Consider the following 19,362-nt stretch of genomic DNA (forward strand, 5'->3'; position numbering starts at 1 on the left):
CAGGTCCTCTGGCCCCAGCCAAGAACTGACCTGCTAAGGCCCGACAATTATTTTTATCTGAGCCTGCTGGGCTCCAATTGGCTGCTTCTGTGCAACCTCTCTAGGCAAGCCAAGAAGATCCACCTTTGTCACTCCTTTCCTGCAGCAGGGTGTAGAAGAACTGTTGGACCTCCTGTATGGAGCCATGAAGGCCAGGTATACCCAATTACATACCTCCCCCCATAGAAAGAATTTGGGGTGGTGGTCCTGTCTGAAGGCAGTGTTCTCTCCTATGCAGTCTTTCCCCTTCTTCCTCAAGGTATTCTCTCCCAGGCCCCTCTCTATGGAAAGCTGTTATTAGTCCCTGCCCTGGTTGGTAGAGTCAGGACCGGCTCCAGGGTTTTTGCCGCGCCAAGGGGGGGGCGGGGGGGGGGGGGGGGGAGAAAGAAAGCCACGATCGCAATTGCGATCGGCGGCAGCTCCACTGCGCCGCTTTCTTCTTCGGTGGGAATTCGGCAACAGGTGCTTCCCTCCAAGAGGGACCCACCGACAAATTGCAGCCGAACAGCCTGACATGCGGCCCCTTCTCCCTGCTTGCTGGGCTGGTGCCTGGAGCCGGCCCTGGGTAGAGTCTTCTGTCTCAGGCTTCTGTCTGGAGAGCTTTTGTGGTCCTTGCCTTGATTAATCAGGTGGCCTGCTTGGTCAAGGTCTTTTCTCAGGCACCTCTGCCTGAAGAGCTTCTGCAACTCAGGCTCCTTTTCCTCCAGAGCCTTCCATCTAGCTTCTTTCATAGCATCAAGTTCTCTACTATACGTCTCTGGCAAGGAGAGAAGGCTTCTCACATTCTCTCCTCTCAAGGCTGAGCTGTTTTCAGAAGCCTTGGTCTCATCTCCTCAGAAAGACATCCAACAACTCAGGTTTACTTAGGACTGCCAGTAGAGTCTGCCTCATGGCACCAGGTTGCCCTTGCTGTCACCTGATAGCCCCCATGGGGCATGTCTGTGTACACTGACACCTCAGCAAGATGTGCATCAGTGATCATAGTTGTTTCATTCCACACTCCTTCATCCACTGGATAGGTTTGCCGACCAGTTGTATACATTGTTTCCAGGTCCAGTTCTGATGAACCTAGCTCAGAGGCATTTGTGCCATCAGACACCTTCTTCTTATCTTGCCTATTCTTGGGGCTCCTGCATCTCTTCCTGCAGCAAGTCCATCTTCAAAAGGGCAAAACCTTTTTTATGTGCCCATCTCTCCAACCCAAAGACAATTAAGTCTTGTCCACCTCCCTGCCACTAGCAGAGTTTGTGGATCTTCCCACAGCTCATCCCAGCAACTCAGTCTTTTCCCACCCCAGTTCACTCAATGGCAAGCAGCATCCACAACCATAACATCTCCTCAGACAGGTCTCAGGCCCACTGGATCACTCTTGTCTACCCAGTGCTTGAAGACATTGCTGTTTCTTTCCTGCAGGATCTGTAACAGGTACTGCTGCTGCTCCTCTAGCCTGTCTAGTTGTTGTGGCAGTTCAAATCACACCTTCCGCTACTCTCGGTGAGCCTCACTGAACTGCTGATACACTTCACACATTTCCCCTCAGCCTTCACTTTTCTTGGCCCCAAACCATGTTTTATCAGTCTATTTAGCAGCCACCACAGCCTCTGGCATCTGAGGGAAGGCATCGTTTGTGACTTTGACCTTCCCTGGCATCTCAGTACTCTGTACCTGCCAATAATCCATCTTGTCTGTGTTACTCCAGGGGCAAACTGAACTTGCATTCCCTTCAAGCACACAGTAGATGCATCTAATTAGTGGGCCATCTGCCTTCTTTCCTTTTGGCACCTGCGACACCCAGGTTTATTTGGATGACGTCATGGCTTCCAAGCTCCCTTTCAAGCTTCAGATGGGATATCAGACCTCATGCACTAGAGACAGGAGTAAGCATCACTGCGCTGACATCGCTCCTTGACGGGAAGGGAGTCTTGTAACCCCACCTGTGATACCAAGTTGTGATGGAGGAGGAAAACTCAGCTCGAGTGCCTGCTAGCAGCTGGGTATGCTACCGCAGTCCTTTCCCACTCCTGGCATCCCCTGTAGGTTGTCAACTCTGCTTGGTTGATCTTCAATGGCTCAGCCCTCTGCCCAGTCATACAATCAAAACGAACTCCTTCCAGGGTAACAGAAGTCCAACCAAAACTGTCTATCTGCCCTCACCAGGATCTTCAGTCCCAGCCCTGGGCCCTTTAATTTATCTGCCAATTTATCTGCCCTCACCAGGATCTTCAGTCCCAGCCCTGGGCCCTTTGCCTTTGCTTGGCCTCCAAACAAGCCTTGTCCCATTCTTGGGGTTTGCACCACTTTGCCAGTGGAGGAATCCCAGCTCCCCCACTCCTGGTTTTAACTCAGGAACACTATAAATATCTGCCATGTACTGCTCACTTTGATTAATTGCCGCTACTTCCCTGGGCCTCTTTCTACGTGGCCCCTTTATCTTTGCCCCTTATTTAGGGTTAAGTTCTCAGATCCTCTCTCCCCGAGCTTGAGCAAATGAAGCCAGAACCAAGCTCTACTTGTCCCTTGAGCTCCTTTGGCCAGAGAGAAGGGAGCACCCTTCTTTGCCCCTCTGGTCCCAGCCAAAAACTAATCTGCTAAGGCAATACAGCTTCTTTTATTTGAGCCTCCTGGTCTGATTGGCTGCTTCTGTGCAGCCTCTTTAGGCAGGCCTGGAGGACCCACCTTTGCTGCCCCTTTCCTGGGGTGGGGTGTTGGCAGACACAGGGCCTCCTGTAAGAAGCCACAAAGGCCAGCTGTAGCCTGTCATACATACCTATATGCATTAAAAAACAAAAACAAAAAAAAACCTACTACTGAACTAACTTCTGTTGGTTAGAAAATTTACATTTGATCTGGTTACTCTTTCTTGCTTTTCTAAGTCACTAGTAATATACATTGATCTGCCTGCCAAAGCAAAAATATACCTCTACCCCGCTATAACGCGACCTGATATAACACGGGTTCGCATATAGTGCGGTAGCAGCGGGGCTCCGGCGGCGCTTTAAAGGGTCCGGGGCTCCGGCTGCTGCGGGGAGCCCCAGGCCCTTTAAATCACTGCTGGAGCCCTGCTGCCTCTACCCCAGGGCTGTAGCAGCAGGGCCCCACTGGCGATTTAAAGGGTCTGGGGCTCCCCGCAGTGGCTGGAGCCCTTTAAATCACCGCCAGAGCCTTGCCGCCCCTACTCCGATATAACAGTGTTTCAGCTATAGCGTGGTAGGGATTTTTGGCTCCCCACGACCACATTATAGCAGGGTAGAGGTGTACAAGAATTCTGTATTAGTGCATTATATCTAATGAGATAAGATGGATTTCATTAACATAAACAACATTTTCAATCACTTGTTTCAAACCTTATGTATTTCAGATATAAATAATTGAAGGAATATTTTCAGATTAAGTTTGTACGGAAAACAGGTAAATATGGCTCTAGAATGTGAACATTTCCTATAACAAAGAGTATTTGAGAAATATAGCGATAGCAGCTCTATTTTGATGGAGTGAAAATTTTTTTTCCCCCATGATCTTTTGTTGAAAGTGGTTTCAAAATATCATTGACTCATGAAGATTTAAAGAAAAAAAGAAAAAAAAACGAAGAAAACAAAAACACACACATTGAAAATAATCCTTTATGCCACTGAAAGGAAGTTTTAAAAGCATCATTTTCATTTACTCTTCAGCTCCTTCTTCCAACAGAATGTTACTTTTTTGGCAAGATTTTGTCTGACTAAACATACCTCGTACACCTGGGGCACCTAAGGAAGTCACTGAAAATACTGTACCTGTTTAGCAAAAAATAGTGTGTCTAGTCTGGAATCCTGAACAACAGAGCCTGCTGGCTCTTCTCCTGGCTGCCACTTGAAGAGGAAGATCAGCCCATGAACCGGTCTATAAAATAAAATGTCAAAGCAGAAAAAGTGTGATGAAGAACTATGCAAACTATTTTTAATCTAAGTGTATCATCATCTGATAAGGCAACTTAGTTAATTCTTCCTTTCTAAATATTGTCAGTTAGGCTCAGACTCCCAGATGTAACCTCTAACTTTGAATGATTAAAAATTTTCAGAGATGCCACCCACAATTCCAGGTGGAGTTAGTACTCAAATAGCACTGTTGAAAAGTCAAAATTTGACTCGCTGATCACTTGGTAAACTGGGCTTTACGTGCCAGTTTGCTTCAGCTCTAATACACATTTAGAAGTTAAAGAAATCCAGTACATATTAACCTTAGACCCTGTTCCTCCCCACACCATCACCACCCAGACAGGAACTATATATTTCCCTGCATGATGCATCTGGCGATTTCATCAGTAACGCTATTAGTAACACTTTCTTTGGAAACTAATATCAGATTCATTATCCAAGCATTGATAAGCACTGAAACTATAAATTTGGTAATCCTGCTGGATTCAAAAGGAAAAATCCATAAAGCTAAACTCCCGTGAAGATTTCATGAGTTCTCAATCTGTAAAATGAAGGTAATTCTTTCTCTCTCTCCATCATTTGTTTTTCTGGTCTATTTAGGTTTTATGTCTTTCACAAGATGGACTGTCTCTTACTATGTTTATAAATTATCCAGCACAATGGGACACTGATCTCAGTTGCGGCCTCTAGGTATTACCATAACAGTGATAAATAACGTTTGTAGAGGGAACGAGTCCTTCTAAAAATGTTTTAGGAAAACTTTTTAAAATGCATTAGCACAAATTTTTCCCCCATCGTAGTAATCTGAATTTAGGGTCAGCTATAAAACAAAGGCCACAACAACAACTATAGAGTCAACAATGTGCCCTTGTTGCCAAGAAGGCTAACTGCATATTAGGATGCATTAGCAGGAACATTGCCTGCAGATCGAGGGAAGTGATTATTCCCCTCTATTTGGCACTGGTGAGGCCATATCTGGAGCATTGCATTGTTTTGGCCTCCCATTACAGAAAGGATATGGACAAACTGGAGAGAATCCAGCGGAGGGCAACGAAAATGATTACGGTGCTCGGACACATGACTTACGAGGACAGGCTGAGGGAACTGGACTTATTTAGTCTGCAGAAGAGAAGAGTGAGAGGGGATTTTATAGCAGCCTTCAACTATATGAAGGAGGGTTCCAAAGAGGATGGAGCTAGGCTGTTCAGTGGTGGGAGATGACAGAACAAGAAGCAATGGTCTCAAGTTGCAGTGAGGGAGGTCTAGGTTGAATAGTAGGAAAAACTATTTCACTAGGAGGGTGGTGAAGCACTGGAATGGGTTACGTAGGGAGGTGGTGGAATCTTCATCCTTAGAGGTTTTTAAGGCTTGGCTTGCCAAAGCCCTGGCTTGGATGATGTAGTTGGGGTTGGTCCTGCTTTGAGCAGGAGGCTGGACTAGATGACCTCCAGAGGTCTCTTTCAACCCTAATCTTCTATGAAATGAAACACAGTCAGAGTGCATGTTCATATGCATTGGCATCTTATTCACTACTTCAGACATAAGAGAAGATGCTTTATAAGAGTTTTGACAGAATTTTTTCCTAGTGCTTTTAAAATGTGATAACCAAGAGGTTTTAAAAATGCCTATTGTAGACAGGGCAAGTTATGTTTGAGGGCCTCTAGTTCAAATACATTGCTAACCTAAGAAGCTTTAGTCAGTTAGCTGTTGAGACCGTACATTCTGTACTTCTTGTCCTATTTTCTAGAAGATTATAGAGTAGAATATTTGCACAGGAGTGAAGTAGAAGATTAGGTGATACTTTTCTTTTAAGGTACTATACATGAACAAATACAATGCTCTTGATCAGATATGCAGAATGACAACAAAATTAGTGTTGACAGGAGAGAGATTAACAAGAAAGAGGCTGTAGTTGTGCACAAGTGCAATAAATTAATTTAAGGTGGTAGATACTTTAAATATCACTGCAAAAACCCAAGGAATAGAGCAATTTACTGTGTGTTCCTATTGGGCAAGTCAGTCAATAGCAATGCTGATTAATTCCTAGTCCTATGTTCTAGCCATTGGTCTAGGTCACTTCCCATAAAGAGGGAAGCTAGTTTAAACAACAAAAAGCACATCTGAAAGTTCACTAACTTGAATGTATTGCATAACGAGGGCTTAAAATCCTGGCAAATTTCTATAGAAACCAAAAGCAATACAGTATATCGGACAAGTAGCAATACAATGCATCTTCAGTGATTTTACAAAGAACTTAGACTAAGCAAATCTTATCTGAGGAGACTGCTTTTGTAGATCCAATAGCTTACTTTAATTTTTCAAAGTTCTCTGGCTCCAGACTCCATATTTCTTCAACTTGTGCTCCCCTGCAACCTGGAAAAGCAAAGATATAGTTTTAACTATCCTACCTTGGAGAGGGGAAATAAAACAACAACAAAAACCAAAAAACACACCACACACTTAAAGAAACTTACTTATAACTAAGCCCAGACTTAAGAAGGAAAAAAGCCTATGACTGATATGGATGAAAGATTAGAGAAAAAAAAATTGTTTAGTTCAGTTTGCGTAATTTTATAAAGAGAAACCACTGTTGACTGAATAAGAAAGTCAAATATTTTAATGGAGAACCACAAGAATCTCATAATGCCACTAATCTTCACTTTGTGACTGACAGCAATTTTAAGATACTGTATGTAGGTAAAAGCATGTAAAACACTACATAAACATTAATTTGAATTAATATTCATTCAGATTTAACTACAGACGCTTCCCGAGTTACGTAAACCTGACGTATGAAAATCCGAGCTTATGGAAAAAGTTCTGTAAGCTAGAAATAGGAGGGTTTTTGGGGGGAAGAGGGGGAGGGAGGATTGCTCAGAGATACGTTGCTGAATGCCTTGCTTAACTCAAATTTTGTGCAAGTCGGGGAGTATCTGTACTACACAAATAAACAGTTTTTGTAAATATCAGGCCAGTACTCGTGAAAGGGAGCAAACTAGGCAATCCTGGAGACTAAAGTCCTCAATTTGCCCATAAACCAAGTATCAGTACAGGCTTCCTGCACAGCTTGCCAATATGCCTCAGCTTTGACCTGGTAGGACCATCTCTAGGAATGAGGATGGTTCAGGCTTCATAGTTCATTTTCAGGTTTTCACTTCACTGAGAATACTGCCAACAACAGCGCCAATTAAGAGGTAGCCTTTTAAGAGAGAAGCTATCTTTTTTTCGTAACATAGTACAACATTCAACGAATCAAGACCAGTCCTCAGATGTATCTCAGTCTTTTGTTTCAATCCTCAGGCTTCCAATGAAGCTTTGGGTTCCTCTCTCAAAAAAAAATCCTCCAAGAATTGACAGAATGTTTATTGATGGATGTTTATAGCATCTGAGGATCTAAGCCTATTTCAGTGGGAGTCTGGAAGAGTGAATAAGGAATAGGTTCCATAGAAGACAAATTGTCAAATTATCCCTAGGGGAGGAGGTTGCAGATACACAGTTTGATAATGCTCTTGCTCTAAATATCAGACACACAGCCAGTACAATTCACGCAACTGAATGGCTTTCAAATTTGATCATTTAAACTGATCAAATTTGACACGGACACAAATGTAAAAATAAAAACACTTTTTATCCCATTACCAGTCCTTTGCATCATCCAATTGTCAAATTATATTAATTCCTTCCTCATTACCTACAGAAGAAATTAAGTTAGCCATCACATGAGTTTATTGAATCAGACTATGTAAAACAGAGTTTGAGAAGTTTTCCAGAGATGTACAAGCTAGAAAATTAGATCTACTAGCCAGATGTAGATACAAAGGATGGGAGTGGGGCAGGCTTTGCTGGTGAAGTACAGGGGCAAATCCTTGGTGAGAAATTCAGCCCATCCGGCAATCAACACCTGCTGGGAAATATGCTGACATTTCTTTCAAGAAGGTGTCTGAGCATCTTGGAAGGGGGAACTTCATATCAGCTTCTGGCTAGTTCATGTGATAAAGCTTAGCTCCACATCCCTCCAGAATTCTTCCTCTTTCTGGAAGATACAGCCTCCTAAAGAGTAGGATCAAATCTCCGCTATTTTACCCCTCTTAGGCTTTCTGGACGGCAGGAAAGTCTCTGCTATTCTACCATGCTCCCACCTCGCCCGCCTCCCTCCAAAATTGTGAATAATTACAGTGCCTGCCCCTTAGCTTTCATAAACAGCAGCAGCATGAAATTAATATGATTTGACAAATTCAGTGCTGCCCAAATGATTCTCAACAGCAATAGTTTTACTGCCCAGAAACTTGTTAAACTCATTTGGGTTGCGCTGCTTCACAAAGCTGCAAGTAAAAGTAGACACACTGGACCTGTGTCTGAAGACTCCAGAATAGGAATACTACAACAGTTTACAATTCGCATTTCATCTTCACAGCCATGAAGGATGGAAACTTTTTATTTTAAAAAAAGAAAAAAAATTATGGCTTGCAAAAATGGATGGCTTAAGTGCCCACGCCAATGTCACTACTAAGGCATTTTTGCAAGCGCTGGTGTAAAAAAGGTCAGACTTATTCACGGGTCAGATAAGTGAGGGGAAAAAAGATGGAGCAGGTAAGAAACATGCTTGGAACTATAAATCAAGATAGTCTAGTAAAGGACTCTAATCTACTATGTGGAACTGGATACGCAATTTAGCTTCTTTGGGCCAAATTCTATGTTGATTTACAATCCATAAAATCCCAATAGTTCCAGTTGCATTGTATTTGGTGTAAATCAAGACAGAACTTGGTCCTCTGTAAATCAGTATCCAAATTTGTAAAATTAAGATATTATTTACCTACTTCACACAAGTTTTCTGAGTACTAGTTACCATTTATAAAGTGCTTGGAAAATGCAAGTGTGCTATGTAAGTATTACATCTTAAATGCAACATGTTGTACATACTGAGATAGAAGAAATCTCTCACAGATCAGCAGGCACATGCTCATGCAAACCTCTGTACAACTGTATTCATTCAGGATTTTTTTTAAGTTACTCTCAAAATGCTAATATGTACACCATGGGCACGGGGTCACTACAGTTACTGAACATGAGGGCAAGGTCTTCCTCAAAGAAACAGCATCAGTTCAGTGCCTGAGGGCCGAAGCCGCCTCATAACAACCATGTAGTCCCATTTTCAAGCACAAAGGGACCCGACTGGGTTTCGGGGGAGCTGAACCGTGCTGCAGGCTGGGATGGGTCGAGGCAGGCTGAAGCGTAGGAACAGAAGAGCGGGCTGTGGCTTCCCCTGCGAACAGCTAGCCCTGCAGAAGCTGAGCAGGTGCTGGGCACTGCGTCCTCCCAGCGGAGGGGGATGTCTGGCTCGCGGGGATTTGGGCATCCGTGTCTGATCCCACTAGAGCAAAACTGCCGTCTCAGCCCGTCTCATCTGCTGGAGGGAGGGGGTGTCGCACCCCAGCAACGCCGCTGAAGAAACTAGGGACGAAGTTCAGGAAGGTCCCGAAGCGACGAGCCACCCCCTTCCCGCAAGAGGCGGAGGAACAGTTGCAGGCCTCAAAAGTGCCCGCCCGCCACCTGCCCAGACGCCGGTCCCAGCCCCCTGCCCGGGTCCCGCTCGGCCCCTCACCAAAGCCCTTGATGAGCTCAGTGAAGACGCCCGGATCGCTCTCCATCAGGCACCACTCCCCGGCGCTGCCTCCTCCCGACATGGTGGCGGTTCACAGCCTCTCAAGGAGCAGCCGCTGCCACCAGCCGCCGGCTGAGGCTCTCCGCACGCCCCAACGCACGCCGCCGCTTCCTTCCCAGCAGGCTCCGCGGCCCACGCTGTCATCTCTATGGTGAAGTGGGGGCGGGCTCGGCCCGGACGGAAAACGAGAAGAGAGAGCACATCCGGGATACTAATAGCAGCCACGGAAGAGGCCTCAGCCTCTCGGCTGAGGGGGATCCGGGTCCTCCGCCGCTGTGCCTGACGGGAGCGCGCCATCCGGGTGCTTGGAGAGTGGACTAATGGGAGGAGCGACGGAGAACTTTATCCGGGTCCTAATGTTCCTCGCTGCTGAAGCGGGGAACTACATCTGCGGTCGCTGGCCCCTGGGGTAGGGTAGGCGGGGCGGTTCCATCCGGGGCCCCGGAGCCTGGTCACTGTGGGAAGGGAAGGGAAGGGAAGGAAGAGCGGCTCCATCCGGGTCTTAGCGATGCTGTCCTGACAGGAATCCGACCAGGGAGGGGCTGAGTTCGAGGGAAATCAGCTGCCTGAGGAGAAACAGAGCCGGCCGCAGACCGATTGCGGAACCTGCTGCGCCCAGGCCCGCGGCTCACGCGCGCAGGTAGGGCCAGGTCCCGCTTGAGCAACAACAGCCGCCGTCTCCGCCGAGCGTCCCGTGCTGCGCCACTGCTCCGCGCCGCAGGCAGGGCCTCAATTGGGGAGGGCCGCTGGGCAGCTGCCTAGCCCTACACCTTTCACACTCGCTTCAGGTTTGCCCCTCCCGGCGGCCTTACTTCAGCAGGAGGCACCGAGAGCCGCCCGTCTGCTTAAGGCTGCGTGTGGAGCCTTTCTGCGGGCGGAGGCCTCTTCTGCCTTCGCCACTCCCTGGGTGGGGGGAGGCCCGGGAGCTGCCGAGGGAAGCAGGAGTAGGCGCTGGGGTGGAGCGTTTCGCCCGCTGCTGATATTCCCAAGTTGGGCGGGTGAACGGCCAGTGTTAGTGGGTCGGCAGAGCAGCTCTCCGCGGGAAGGGGCGCCTAGTAAACCCCCAGGACAGGTGCCCGAGATCCCTTGTATAAGGGAAGGGTAGGAAAAAACACGGGGGTGAGGCGCGCGCACACAGCGCGCAGGGCACCGGTGTTCGTGCTCCAGGTGTTCTGGGATACTGGTATTTGTTTCTTGCAACCTTTTTTGTTAAGATATCTCAAAAAGTCATACAAGGGGTTGAAAGCAAGGGGGTCGGCAAAGCCCTTTGAAGAATGGTTTCCTGGTGAAAATGAAATCACATCTGTAAGATAGAAATGGGAGTCTGCAAGTGAAAAATGATATATATTAGCTAGAAATTAATATTATCAAATCCCATTTCCTTATCAAAGGTTCTGTGCCAATCTTCCTTTAGAGAGTGACCGTATGAACTTAGGAGTTGCTTTATTTAACCAAACCAGTGGTTTAGGTAGGCCAGTGTTCTCCAAGTGACAGCAGCTGTTAGCAGATGTGCAAGAACTATGAAGTGGGCAACTATGAAACAAATTGTTAACAGGAAATTTCTTATTAATCCCCTCAGTTAGAGATAGGCTTATGTCCTGAAGTATTAAAGATCTATATTGCTCTAAAGCTGTGTGGTTTTTTTTTTTTTTTTTTTTTTGAGTACTTTTAAAAAAATAATCCCTTCTAATTTGACAGTGAATATATTCTCAGTATTTATATAAATATCTAATCCTTTGTGGAATTTTGAACCCTTCTAGGCTGTTGGCCTCTATATTAGTATTTTTTAAAAGACTGCAAATTAATAGAGTTCTTTACAGAACAGAAAAAGATATAGTCTCAAAAGGGCTTATAAATATAAATACTACAAATCATTGTAGATTTCCAGTATATTGTTTTTATAATTTAGCCAAAATAAAACCAAAGTTTAATTTCAAATTAATTCGTAAGTGCTGTATTTCATTTGCAATTCAAATACCTGTTAAACGTAGCAATTGTTAAAATTAGGTTGGAATCCATAGTTTTATTATAGCTTTTCTTTAAATGTGCTTTTTATGTAAACCTTTAAAATTTGGATTAATTATGTGACACTTTGCTTTTTAAACCACTTTTGTGTACTTATAGAGCACAAATGAATAACAAATTTGGTGTAGTTGCGACAGATACAGCTGTAGTTATTCTGAGACGGTTATTCGCTGTTGTCATGTGGAAAATGGTGATTCAGAATGTTATAAGATGTTATAAGAAGCACACAAGTTTTTTAAAAGGGGATAAGGCAATACACTTTTACGCATTAAAATCAGCATATGCTTTGATTCTCTCATACACACACACTTTTGCAGCTGGATTGTATAGTCGAGTTTTTAGTGTTGCTTGGTTAGTTACAGTGGCCAGCTGAAACTGCACAGGAAGGAGGGGAGCTGGGCCTTTGTCGAACGCGTTTGAAGCTTTGATGTTGATTCAGAACGAACCCAAAGTCCCATGGCAATACACCCTTTTCTTTATAGTAAGAAGTTTCTATAGAAGTGTTTGGACCTTGCTGTGTTACACCAGAGCTGTTAATTATGAAGTAGTTAAGGTTGCTTTTAATTAGCATCATTTGAGTCGTTACTGGGACTATTTGCTTCTGGGTTTTTTGGGGGGTCTTTTTTTTTTTTCTTTGGCTTTATTTTTCATTTTGTTTTTAGGGTGTATGCCTTTTCTTTAGGGTTGTCAATTTGCCATCTGGGTGATTCTGATAATAAAGTTTGTGCCTCTCAACTCCTTCGCTCCCTTCTTGACCATTTAGCCCAGCAGTCTTTTTTAATTAATTACCATACATTTTTTACTTACATACCAACCAGTAAATAAGGCAATAATTATGGCAATAATTATAGCCACAAAACTTTTATTCATTTAAGAACAATTATTAATACAATTAGCAAAGAATAAACTCAGAACAATTTTTTTTTTACTAATTTAAAACTAGCAAAATGTAGTATAAAGCAAAATAAACAAAATAGAATACAGTTTACTTAAGACAACTTTTCCCCATTAGGGTTTTGGCCGACAAGAACATTGCACTCTGTACTCCTGAGGGAATTCTGTGCCTAAAAATTATGTGCACAATATTTTAAAATTCTGCAAATTTTACTTGTCAATAAATAACTCTGGCTCCAGCATGGCAGTGGGGAGCACAGGCCACTGGCTGCATTGAGGTGGGAGATCACCCTGAAGCCCCCACCTCCTCAGTATAGAGACTTGGCAGTGAGGCTGCAGCTGACCCTGACACTGCAAGGGCTGAGCCTGACCCAAAAACATTCAGGGGCCCTGCCCCTTTGTGCCAGGTGCACCAGATGTGCATGGGCAGGCTCAGCCCAGCAGGATCCAAGTGTGGAGGGGCTTGTGGGGGGGATCCAGATTTGGGGTGAGAGGTTTCTGTGTGGGGCAATCTGGGTGCGGGTGGCTCAGTGGGAGATCTGAATGCACACAGGCTCGTTGGAGGGTTCCAGGTGCAGGGGCAATGGGAATCTACAGGGGATGCCAGTAAAGGTGTGTGTGTGGGGGGGGGGGAAGGGGCTGGGAGGGGAGTTTGGAGGGGTCCGGGTGCTGGGACAGTGGGACTAGATGGGGTGGGGGTCCAGGTGCAGGAGGTTGGGAATGAGTGGGATGGGGGTCTGGATGTGGGGGGTTTGTCGGAGGGGTCCAGTGTAGGCGTGTATGGCTTGTCAGAGTGAGGGTTCGATGGGCCTGCTTAACGGGAGAGCCCGAAGGGATGCCGCATGCCAGGCTCCCACTTCCCCCCGCAATTCTGCTGTCCCCTTTTCTTCTCCATCTCCCTCCACTCTCTGCCATATTTCCCTCCCCCTGCCCTATTCCACCCCTCTTCCTGCCTCACTGCCTCTTCCCCCCCTCCTCATTTTTCCCACCCCACTCCCCTTACCCAGCCCCACTCACTGTTGCATAGAATAGAAAACAAGAAGGCTCCCAGCACACAGAAGGGGAGCATGACTGACACTAGGACCCAGGAGGCAACGTTGAGCTGCAGAGTCAGTAGAGCAGAGACACAGACAGCCTCCTTCTGCTGGGCAGCTCTGCGCTTGCAGAATGGGGGGTGGGGAGGCGAGGCATGTAACCCCATGTAAACCCCCATGTCCTGCCTCTGGAGGGGGGAAGCCCCCCCAAAACTGCACCCATAGTCCCTCCCTCCCCCCAGCATAGCTTTCCCTTTGCTTCCCTGCCGTCTTCCATAGAGAAACAGAGGAAATTTATCTGGGGGGAGGGAGGGAATGTTTTCTGCAGGCATGCAGTCCTGCAGAATTCCTCCAGGAGTAACTCTCAGTCAATGCTGAACTCCTCCACTATGGTATTAGGGAGCACAGTTCTCTGTTGGAAGGGGGCTGTATTTCTAATGAGGCTTACAGCTAATCATTTGGGTTCTTCAAAAATCACATGGTAGTTTTTTAGAAATATTAACTTATATGGGTGGTGATCAGGACATAAATTCTAATTTTTTAATTGCAGAATGTAAAAATAACCAAGCATACAGCTGTAAGGATTTGACTACACAGAACACTGTCTTGCCCTGCAGTAGAGTGTGACTACAACACAGTAGCTTGTTGCACAGCCATGACCCACATATAGACATTACAATACTACAGTGCACTAAAAATTCTTTAGTGTGCTTTTTACGTTACATGATGATAGGTGCCCGTGCAATGATCAGGAATAGAAAGTATACTGGAGTTTTATGTTTTGTAATGCTTTCATTCTGTAATTGAAATTATATACCAATAAACAAACATTTAAGAGAATAAATGTTTCGTTCCTAAATTACAGTTGGATAGGGTATTGTTCTTCACTTTGTGTCTTAAGCTGCTGTGTAGTGTTTCCATGCACTGTTTAATAGCTACTGGGTTCCATCCCAGAAAGAGCTGTATTTCATAGGTGGATGAAATTGTGTGTAGTTTGAAAATAAGATTTATAAATTTCTTTAGGAACGTAGTGTATGAAGGGTACTGTTATATTCCTGTAAGTCTTCACAGTGGATAAAATTCTGCTCTGTAAATAAGGAAGGTTCATGTACATGTTTTTTAAAAAAAATAAGACTAAAAATAACATGTACCAATAACATTGCAAAAATCATTAAAATGTAATGTGATCAGTGTAAATCATGATTTTAAAATATATTTAAATTTAGTTTTTAAAAATTTGAATCAATATTTTAATTGAAATCAAGTTTTAACTTTATATTTTCAATTTGCATCATCAGCATCTATTCCTAATCTTTCTGCTGTTAGCAGGAACCATACATTCTTGAGCCTATAAGTCATACTAATAATCACTTGGTAGCCAAGATGAGGACCTGTGAGTATTATTTGGCTCAGTAAGTGTCTTTTTTTGTGTGTGTTTTTTTTTTTTTTTTACAAAGTAGCTATCCCAACGTAGTAGGACTTGCATTGATGTTGTTGGTTAGGGTTACCATCCCTCCATATTTCCCCAGACATGTCCGTCTTTTACGTCTCTAAATAGCCGTCCGGGGAGAATCGGTAACAAGGTTAAAATGTCTGGGGTTTTTTTCTCCCTCGCCTCCCTCCCTTCCATGCAGAATGCGGCTGCTGATTGGGCGGCTGGGCCGATTGAGCCGCTCCCATTGGCCTCCAGCAGCCAGAGCCCTCCCCTGCTCCCCCCTCCTTCTGTCTGCAGCCCTGTGTAACACACAAACCGACTCACCGGGCAGCATGTTTTGTCTACACGTGGAGCCAGAATGGTAAGGGGAGTCCGGGGGGGGGGCAGTCAGGGAGCGGGGGGGTGGTGGGTGGGGCCCCGGCCTCCACCTGCCGCCCCCCCCCCCTATACCCCCCCCTCTTGTGGCCCCCCCCCCGCCTGCCTCTCCCTTGCCTGCTTGTACTGCCAGAGGCAGCAGCAACTGCTGTCTGCTGCACCTGGGACCTAGCATCCCCCATCCACTAATGGGAAGACAGGTTGCCCTTACCCTGCCCTTCCACCCTAGTCCCGAGCCTCTCCAACACCCCAAACCCCTCAGCCCCAGCCCTCATCCCCAGCACCCTAATCCTCTGCTCCATCCCTGAGCCACCTCCTGCATCATGAACCCCTCATCCTCAGACCCACAGCCCTCACCCTGCATCCCCTCCTATCCCCGAGCCACCTCTGCATCATGAACCCCTCATCCTCAGACCCACAGCCCTCACCCTGCATCCCCTCCTATCCCCAAACTCCCTCCCAAACTCCGTCCCCCTTCCCACACACCTCCTCCTGCCCTCAAACTCCCTCCCTTTGCACCCCCTCCCACCTCCAAACTCCATCCCAGAACCTGCACCTCTCACCCCCTCCGGCACACCCACCTCCTGCCCCAGCCCGGAGCCTGCACCCAGCACCCCAACTCTATCCCAGAGCCTGCACCCCTCCTGCACCCTAATCCCCAGGCCATGACCTGTATCCCATACCTCCTCCCCCCACCCAACCCCTCTCCCAGAGCCTTAGGCAGGTGGGGAGGGTTCTGGGCACCACCAAAATTTCTACAACCCTGCCACCCATGCGAGTGGATAAGGGTCAGGGCAGTCAGGGGACAGGTAAGGTCCTGGGGGGCAGTTAGGGTGGGGGGGTTCTTAGCAGGGGGAAGTCAGGGGACAAGAAGCAGGGGGGGTTGGGGATTCTGAGGGGGGCAATCAGGAGGTGGGAAGTGGGAGGGAGTGGATGGGGCGGGGCTCCCCCCCCGTGTCCTCTTTTTTGATTGTGGAAATATGGTAACCCTATTGTTGGTCTCAGAGTAACTCAGGTGGTAGAATTCTTGACTCGAGCCAGAATGTCATTGCTTTAAGTCTTGCACCAAGACTTGGATTCAAATGCAGTACTAGTAGTAAAGAGCGAGGTAAAGTCCTTTAAAATTAAATATTAAATGGACACTTGCAGTTATCTTTGGCTGTCCAAGAGGAAATTCATGAGTATGATACTTACTTTTATTTTTTTAAATGAAAAATAATGGACAATCTATTTTGTATTGATTTTTGGATGGCCAGGGTTATGTGCAAGCGGTTGCTGAGCATATATTATTAAATTTGACCACAGAGTCACTGCTCTACTAGCATCTAATTGTTTTGGAATAGATAAATTGAGTGGGAAAGGTGTTATTGATGTTCCTGGGGGAATTCTGTGCCAAAAATTCTCCACATGGTATTTTAAAATTCTGCATATTTCATTTGTCAAATAACACAATGTAATAATGCCTGTTTCAATTAGTTTGACAATTTATTTCAAAATACCTGTCAGCAAGCATGTCTGTAACAATGCAGGCAACAAAAAAGATTCAGGAAATGTTTTTTGACAAGTAGATTCCTTACTAGTCATACTAATACGGAACTTTGAGTAATAATTATTTAAACTACAATACAGAAATGTATTTCCTGCACCCTTCAGAAGCAGTGCAAAGGATTGGAGAAGCTGGAGTAATGAAGGAGCTGAAGGAGAGGGAAGTAATTGTTGGGAAGGAGCCTGGGTATGAATTTGAAGGGTTGTTGATATGGGTGGGGAAAGTATGGAACAGGTTTTTTTGGGGTGGGGAGGGATTGTTAAGGAGCATCCCTCATGCAGACCCTGGCTGACTCCTAGTCTCTCCCATTCAGTAAGGCACATCTGCCCTTCTCCCTATGTGTCACTTGCACCCCCCCTGTCCACCCCCATGTGTTCTTGCACCCGCTTGTCCACATTTGTCCCTCCCTCCCCACTCAGGCACCCTCCTCCCCCCGTCCCATGTGTTCCTGCACCCCCACTCGGCCACCCTTATTCCCCTGTCCCCATGTGGCCCTGCATCCCGACTTCCATTCAGCCCCTGGTTCAATGTTGTCACCGGACTAGCTCTTGTGCCCCCACCCCAGTCTGTCGAAAAGGTGTAATTGGAGCAGCTCTCCAACAGAATGTATTTTCTGGAATGGGAGGGAGGAAGGGAGGGAGAAATCCTTCGGGGGACATAAATTCTGCGTGTGTGCATTGGTGCAGAATTCCCCCAGGAGTATATTGAGCATACTCATTCTTAGGGAACAGTTCAGGTAGCAGGTAAAATTTGTGTTCGTCAGTATTTTCAGCATTCAAAGATATATGCTTTTTTCCCTAAGTTCTCAGGTTAAATTATGACCAGCCATTTTATATTTTATTTTTAAATAATCAAATATATAAAGGGGAAAAAAGTGCACAAAATAGCGAGGATGTAGGGAACAAGTCACACAAGAATTTTGGCTCTAAAGTATTTCTCAAATTCTGCAAGTTTTCTGCGTTCAGGAAAAAACAAACCTACTGTCTGTGTCATAAAGCCATGAAAGTAGTCACATAAAAAGAGAATTTTTTTCCATTCTGCACTTTAGACACACACACATACCTTTTTTTTTTTTTTTTTTTTTAAGCTAAAATAATCCAGTATATTACTGGGTAACATTATTTGTACAGCTTGACAATAACCATTAGAATGATTGTTGCCCTTTTGTTGCTGCTGCTGCTTATGCTGCTAAAGAGAGGAACTTAAGATCATAATAGAGCAAGTTAATTTGAAGTTCAGAGTTTGGTACTGCTGAACGTTGGATAGTAGAAGGTATATATCACCTCGGTGCTAAGTAGAAAACATTGCTAACATAGTAGTCCTGGAATCTGTGAGGACCGACGATATCACATGGGAGAATTCAGATTTAGGAGTTGGGAGATCAACAGAGAAGAGCTCAAGTCAGAAATGATCAACTCAGATTTATATGATACAGCAGTGAATATGAACTTTTCAACTGATGTGATGGATCAGTGTTCATGTCACACTTCCCGTCAGTGCCTGGCCCGGGCCAGGGCAGCTGATGATCCAATCAGCGGACCAAATTCACTGATGAATCCTCATCACGTGCCACCTGAGGCACATTGCACATACGCTAAGATGAAGTTTATATAAGATGTTTCTCATGTTGTGCAGTACATGAGTGGCTACCTTGAGCTTGGTGGTCTTGATCTCAAAGATTATCCTTATCTTAAAAAGTGTGAATTTATTTTGAACCACCTTTTTCCTTTGTATTTAAGGCCCAAAAGATTACATCAACTTCAAGCTGTTGAGGTAACTGTGAGCTATTTCAGAGGTATCCACTGGGTTGCTAGTCAAGCCACAGCTGTGAAGGCAATAAAAAAAAATATTTGGCTGATTCCTATTTGAAATATATAGTAGAAACTGAGTCGGGGCTGTCCTTGCCCAAGTTAAGGGCATTCTTAACAAGATCAGATAAGCAGACTTGTGGGCATGTTGTATTTCACAATGGTGTTAATTACCATCTGATTGAAGTCTCTTTTCTAGGAGTTTGTTGATTGAGGCTTTGCAACAGCTAGAATTTGCAGTAGTGAAATACAATCTTGGTTGTTACATGGAAAAAATATATCTTTATGGTAGATTTGAAGAAGTCAATAGGTCTGGGTCTTCAGAGCCAAAGCTACAGAAAAATCAAATCTGTAAGCTTGAAGCTGACATTAAACATACAGATATCAGATTCATCAGCCTACAGTGACTGACACACATGTGGTTTCAATGCTTTGTGTCACAGAGTATTGGGGAACTCAGGGCCCTGCACCCCTGGCTTCCTGCGATTCACCATGACTCTCAGCCAGCCAGTAAAGCAGAAGGTTTATTTGGATGACAGGAATACAGTCCAAGACAGGTCTTGCAGGCACAGACCACAGGGCCCCCCTCAGTTAGGTCCAGCTTGGGGTCCCAGGGCATCCCAGCCC

At 45.4% G+C, this 19,362-nt stretch overlaps 2 protein-coding genes across 3 annotated transcripts in view; one reads left to right on the forward strand and one right to left on the reverse strand.

The window, feature by feature from the left end:
- The window catches only part of UCHL5 (ubiquitin C-terminal hydrolase L5), a 29,925-nt gene extending 19,998 nt beyond the window's left edge, over nucleotides 1-9,927 (reverse strand). Inside the window, exons 1-3 of one of the 2 annotated variants that reach the window (XM_034778323.1) lie at nucleotides 9,559-9,927; nucleotides 6,263-6,326; nucleotides 3,813-3,918 (exon numbers count right to left, since the gene is read on the reverse strand). In XM_034778323.1, the coding sequence (XP_034634214.1) occupies nucleotides 3,813-3,918; nucleotides 6,263-6,326; nucleotides 9,559-9,640 (252 nt within the window). In that variant the 5' untranslated portion in view covers nucleotides 9,641-9,927. Of the gene's footprint in view, nucleotides 1-3,812; nucleotides 3,919-6,262; nucleotides 6,327-9,558 lie in introns of those variants that run through there. The other variant, XM_034778324.1, reaches the window with a different exon arrangement.
- Nucleotides 9,928-10,105: 178 nt separating this feature from the next.
- Nucleotides 10,106-19,362, forward strand: part of RO60 (Ro60, Y RNA binding protein) — a 35,393-nt gene continuing 26,136 nt past the window's right edge. Inside the window, exon 1 of the mRNA XM_034778322.1 lies at nucleotides 10,106-10,258. The gene's annotated coding sequence lies outside the window, so the exon portion shown is untranslated. The remainder of the gene's footprint in view (nucleotides 10,259-19,362) is intronic.

This window comes from Trachemys scripta, chromosome 8 (assembly GCF_013100865.1).
Source record: "Trachemys scripta elegans isolate TJP31775 chromosome 8, CAS_Tse_1.0, whole genome shotgun sequence".
Lineage (NCBI taxonomy): Eukaryota > Metazoa > Chordata > Testudines > Emydidae > Trachemys > Trachemys scripta.